General features: G+C 37.4%; 1 protein-coding gene across 1 annotated transcript; it reads left to right on the top strand.

The window, feature by feature from the left end:
* The first annotated feature begins 2,029 nt into the window (after positions 1–2,029).
* On the top strand, positions 2,030–4,581 carry LOC125314014 (disease resistance protein RGA2-like). The gene is made up of 3 exons (XM_048275472.1): positions 2,030–2,313; positions 2,388–3,581; positions 3,753–4,581. Exons 1-3 carry the CDS (start codon positions 2,030–2,032, stop codon positions 4,579–4,581), a joined length of 2,307 nt encoding a protein of 768 aa, XP_048131429.1.
* The last annotated feature ends 1,419 nt before the right edge of the window (positions 4,582–6,000 follow it).

The raw sequence follows: 6,000 nt of genomic DNA, 5'->3' as shown, positions 1-6,000 counted from the left end.
TAAGGCCTCACTAAATTTGCTGGTACTGGAATCCTGATGAGGCGGAGTTGTGGATCGATGAACTGGAAAAGATATTGTCATTTTTGGAATGCTTGGAAGTTGATCGTGTAGCAGTGGCAGAATGTCGGTTATAGGATATTGCGAATTATTGATGGAAGGTTATTAAGGGAACAGTCTTCCCTACGGGTACCGAGATAACCTAGGGTGCCTTTGTCAAGGCTTTTTATGAGAAATATTTTTTGAACAAAAGAGAAAATTAAAAAAGAAAACTGAAAAAAAAAATTAAAAAATTATGATTTTTTAAAAAAATTATTAAAAGAAGTTCATGGAACCAAATGACGGAAAATATTTTTTGAGTCTTTTTCATAGTTTAGCCAAACACCCGAAAATATTGTCATTTTTCTGAAAAATAATGTTTGAGAAAATATTTTCTGAAAGCCTCACAGTTTTCGCGAAACAAACGAAGCATAAAAGATGAATGAAAATTTCAAAAACCTAGTTGCTCCTGTGACATGCTCTAAGAGGGGTCACTATTAACGATAATGAAATGAAACTTACACTAAATTTGTGATAAAAAAAAATGTAAAGGCGTGGCAAGCTCTTCTCAATAATTTGTGGCGAGAAAAAGATATAAGTTCTTAAATAGAAGAGAATACACAATCATTTTCACCCGTTAGTCTAAAATCAGAGATAAATATAATTAGAGTCATTTTTTCATTAGGTTCCATGCGGGTTCCTCATTTTTTATAACCTGAAACCTACTATGCATGCATTGAAACCTGGAACCTATCCTATCACATATTCCAGGATCGATTTCAGAGTCTAGACAAATTCCACCTCTATTCTTAATTGAACAATCTCGGTGAATCATCATATTTTATGATCGAAAATAAAAGGATAGACTAGTGGTTTCAGATTATACACTCATCATCGGATGCCATGAAAAGCCATAACAACTTGTTACAAGTTATAAGTTACTTAGAATCTAGAACATATTCATCGGAACATGTTCCTAAATTTTTAGAAACTGAATCCTACTATGCATATATTGGAATGTGGAACATGGAACCGAACCGACCCCATTCCAAGTTCCAGGTTCCAAGTTTCACTCTGAAACCATACTCGCCCCTACTTATTTTGGACATTTTTGGGTCTGGTTCGAGGAAGGAATTATGGAAAGAGTGATCCAATTTTCCAGAAGTATACTGGTTGTTGGACCTAGCTGTCTCATCATAGTTTCCCACGGGGCTGCCAGCTTTTTATTATTTGAAATAATGTCCACTTCGCGCAAATACCAATTAATCTTAAAAATTTCTCCCATCTAGAATTTTCTGGTTTATGAAAGCTTAGAGTGGTCTGACTATCCGGATTGACTTTTAAATTTTACTTATTTCTTCTCTATCGAAAGTTTTCTTCCCCATGAACCAATCGCAATGTCAGAAAAAATAGAAATTGAGAATATAAAACTATTTTGATTCTCATTTTCAATTGAAAATGGAAATTGAAAAAATTTTCAAGAACCAAACGGATCATCAAAGAATAAAATAGAGTCTTCTAAAATCATTACGAGACGAGTTGATCATCGTTAATTAAAATTTTATAAGTGAACCAACACATCACGAAAAGAGTTCAATCCATGGTCCGTACAAGGTCTGGTCCATATCTCACTTTGTATTTTGCTTTATACATAGCACCATCAATATATGCTATCTTTTGATTCTTTGCTTGGTTTGATTATGAAAGCATTTCTCAGGTGAATTACATAAGCGGGTAAAGAGTAGATACTTGGACGAGATTGGGTCTTTGAAGTAACCTTAATTCCTTACTGTTCCCAGGAAAGCAAGGTAAAGGAAAGGTACAAAGAATGTTTCGGTTAGCTTGCAGGCCATTCGTTAAGGAAAGAATCTCCTTTTCATCCATATGTGAGCAAGTTATCATCATATCAACTGCTGACTCACGAGAGGAAGGCATTGTGTGTTCTTATTTGTCTCAAATCAAATAGCCTGAATCAATTTCCCCGTCACCTAGCATGGCTGAATCACTCCTTTTCAGCATTGCACAGGGTGTGCTGGGGAAGATAGCATCTCCGGCGTTCCAAGAAGCTGTCGCCGTTTACGGTGTTGAAGATCAGATCCACGAGCTTAAAGATACGATGGATGCCATTGCAGCCGTGTTGTTAGATGCTGAGGAGCAACAGGCGAAGAACCACCGCCTGCAACTGTGGCTACGTCGGCTTCGAGACGTGTTGTACGATGCGGAGGATGTGCTCGATGAACTCGAGTGTGAAGCCTTACGGAAGCGGGTAATCAATCGGTACGGGGGCGTCAAAGAGAAGGTACACCGCTTCTTTTCTCTCTCAATCCACTGATACTCCGTGCAAAAATCAGTCGTAAGATCAAGGAGATTAGGGAGACATTATCAAAAATTTCCGTCGAAAAGAATCAGTTTGATCTTAATGTGCGGAGTGTCGACAATGGTGTGGTGCATTTGCGATCGCGAGAGATGACTTACTCGTTCATAAACAAGTTGGATGTCGTCGGAAGAGAAAGTGATAAGGAAAAGATAATTGAGATATTAATGCAATCAGATCGGAAAAATCTCTCGGTGATTCCCATTGTCGGAATAGGAGGTATGGGCAAAACGGCCATAGCTAAATTAGTTTATAATGACGACAACGTGAAAGAGCAATTCGAATCAGGACTATGGGTGTGCATGCCCGAGGACTTTGATTTAAAGAAAACTATCGAAGGAATCATCAAAGATGCAACTGGTCAAAGCTCGAGTAACCTTGACATTCAGCAATTGCAAACCTCTTTGCGATACATCATCAAAGACAAGAAATTTCTACTAGTCTTGGATGACGTATGGAGCAACGACCGCAGTAGATGGGAAGAATTGAAAGCTTTGCTAACCGAAGGAGAGAGTGGAAGCAAGATAATTGTGACAACGCGCAGTTCAAAAGTCGCTTCAATAACGGGTACCCATCCGGCACATAATCTAAGAGGTCTTTCTCATGAAGACTCCATGGCCTTGTTCAAAAAATGGGCTTTCGACCAAAAGGAAAAGCACCCACGTCCTGATCTCCTTGAAATGGGAGATGACATTGTCAAAAAATGTCAAGGAGTTCCTCTCCTTGTGAAAACTTTGGGGAGTCTACTTTTCGCAAAGGACGAAGTACCATATTGGGCTCATATAAGAGATAGCGAGGTATGGAAGTTAGTGGAAGAAAAAGAGGACCTTCTGCCAGTACCTAAGCTCAGTTATGATCATTTACCGTCCCACTTAAAACGTTGCTTTGCCACATTTTCGCTTTTTCCCAGAGGGTTTGAATTTCGTAGCGATCGTTTAGGTGCCTTATGGATGGCTTCAGGACTCATTAGTTCAACAACGGAAAAAGAAGACAGTAGTGTTGAGTACGTCAGAGAGTTGTGGAAGAGATCTTTGATCCAACAAGTTGAGGAGTCCGAATCAATATTAACTTTTAAAGTGCACGATCTAGTCCATTCTCTTGCAACGATTGTGGCTCGAAATGATTGCTCCATTGTTGGCTTAGACACTGAAGAGATTTCGGAAAGAGCACGGTACGTTTCGTTCTCTAGTTTTGATGGAGTCCCACCATTTCTGAGAAAACCAACTTAGAAGAGGCTCTGTGTAATTGATTTTCAATTAGATGTCAAGGATGGAGTTATTACTAGAGAGTTTGCTAGCACCTGTATCTCCAAGTGTAACAATTTACGGTATGTGTATTTAAGAAATGGTAGTCTTGAGGAGCTTCCAAGTTCAATATGCAACTTGAAGCAATTGAGGACGTTACTTCTCTCTGGGAACAAGCGACTGAAGAAGCTTCCGGATACCATTTGCGAGCTGCAGAGTTTGCTACACTTATATCTCGATGGTTGCTCAGAGTTAGGCGAATTACCCAAAAATATGCAGAGGCTTGTCAGCCTTAGACTTCTAACCGTAACAACAAAGCAGAAGAGTTTGCAAGAAAGTGGAATACAATACCTAGAAAATCTACAGTTGTTGGGACTCAATGGATGCCAAAATCTACAAGTTTTGTTTGAAGGCACTTGTCGACTGACTTGCCTTCGACGGTTGGAAATTGTTAATTGTAGGGGACCAATATCTATTCCTTTTGTGGAATTAACTGCCCTACAGATCTTGGAGATTTTTGATTCAAAGCTCATGTTGACCGAGGAGAACAAGCCCATTTTTCCTTCGAATCTTCATACACTGGCAATATCAAAATCCGAACAAGTGATGGAGTTGCTGCAGTGTCTGGATCGATCTGCTTGTAAATTGGAGTCCTTTTACGTATATGATTGCCCGAGCTTCACCGCTATACCCGAATGGCTGCCCAATCATTCACATCTCAGATACATCTTCTTGATCAGATGTCTCAAATTATCATCTATGCCGCAAGGAATCCAGTCCCTCACTGCCCTCAAAGAATTACGAGTCGAATATTGTGGTGAACTGAGCGAGAGATGTCGACCAACAACGGGCGTGGATTGGCCAAAAATCGCTCACATTCCTCGAATCTGTCTTGATCTTGTATGGGTACAATGGATGGAGGATTAGGTAAGCACCTATCTATTTCTTCTTTGTTCTTAGATGAAATATAGCGATTGATTTTATTCAATCGAATTAAAATTTAATACAAGTATTGCAATTTCAAAAAACGACAATGAGATAAAAAAAAAAAAGTTGTTTACTAAGATACAATCAATAGTCGTCCATTAGATTGCAAAAGGAATTCAATGTAGAATGATCTTTCTCATAAAGCAAATTATCCAATTTAAATTTGAACGAAAAATTAGAAGTTGCATTTAATACTCGAGTAATGATTAAAACTATAGACTCAATTCGTAATACTATCTATTTTTTTTTTAACTCGGATTGTGAAACAATAAAGAATGTTTTTGTACCGTAAATCCAATTCAGGTCATAGCACGAGAATGATTGCTACTTCAAATAATGTATTTTGAAGGCTCTTGGATTATCTTCGTTGGCAAGACACTTGGCTTAATACCAATTGTAGGTGGGTCGAATGGAGCCAATAAAATGCGCTTAATAAAGATAAATCGTCTAATAGAAACTTATTTGTTTTAACTTCATATGCATGAAAAGTTAATGCACAGATAAATCTCTTCACTTTCAATTTAACATTCCCACTTCTTCTTCAAAAAAAAAAAATCTCAACGTTATTATAAGAATGTCAAAATGTTCAATTTATTTGTCCAATCAAAATAGTTGCAGATATCTATGTTCACGATTGTTATGGTGATGTGGTTGAACTTCTTATAACAATTTTCTAAGTAAGTGTGTAATATATTGTTTCATTTCACGAAGATTTTTCACTTTATGCAATCAGATAATTGGCACCAGAATAAATGTCATAATATTATGTGATGCATTTTCTAACCTCATTTTTTTCTCTTTTGAGCATAGACGAGCTCCCGCGATCAACTTGTCACGCCGTGTGGACTTCTGCAAAAGATTTGGACATACACTCAACTAATCCTCCGTCGATCTCTTTCATTTTCATGGATGAAAACAATGGGCATGGGTATTATTTGTCCTTCTTTCTTTCTTTCCTTGAATAAGTGCAGTTGTTTATTATTCGTTTGTGTTTGTATTTCAAATTTTTCTATGGAGAAAAATACCTACTTCGTATTGTATGGGACCAACTGTCGAATTGTCTCAATTTAAATTTGTTTATATCGATATTTATCTTCCGCCCATGGACGCTGAATGATATCATACCACACCACCAAATCTTATTTTTGCCAAACGAGTGTCAATTACTCGATTTTTTTGTAATGATTCCACTAGACTACTTAAAGAGTTTCCCAGGAATAATGCATTTAAAAAAAAACGTCTTTTTCGTTTTAAATCAGTTTGACTTTACTTCTAAATAGGAAGATTAGTTCTTTATTTTTTCTTTTTCGTTTGAAATTTGTATGAACTCATAGTTCTGAATGCTATGGTTCCATAAGT

Source organism: Rhodamnia argentea, chromosome 3 (assembly GCF_020921035.1).
Source record: "Rhodamnia argentea isolate NSW1041297 chromosome 3, ASM2092103v1, whole genome shotgun sequence".
In the NCBI taxonomy this organism is placed as follows: Eukaryota; Viridiplantae; Streptophyta; class Magnoliopsida; order Myrtales; family Myrtaceae; genus Rhodamnia; species Rhodamnia argentea.
The sequence above is the reverse complement of the archived record's forward strand: the minus strand, read 5'-3'. Positions and strand labels throughout refer to the sequence as shown.

Excerpts from the sequence above, each read along its gene's own strand:
- LOC125314014 (XM_048275472.1), top strand. The coding sequence starts at position 2,030 with ATGGCTGAATCACTCCTTTTCAGCATTGCACAGGGTGTGCTGGGGAAG. Across the intron at positions 2,314-2,387 it reads CGGAAGCGGGTAATCAATCG|TCGTAAGATCAAGGAGATTA; the intron begins GTACGGGGGCGT and ends TGCAAAAATCAG. Across the intron at positions 3,582-3,752 it reads GAGATTTCGGAAAGAGCACG|AAATGGTAGTCTTGAGGAGC; the intron begins GTACGTTTCGTT and ends TGTGTATTTAAG.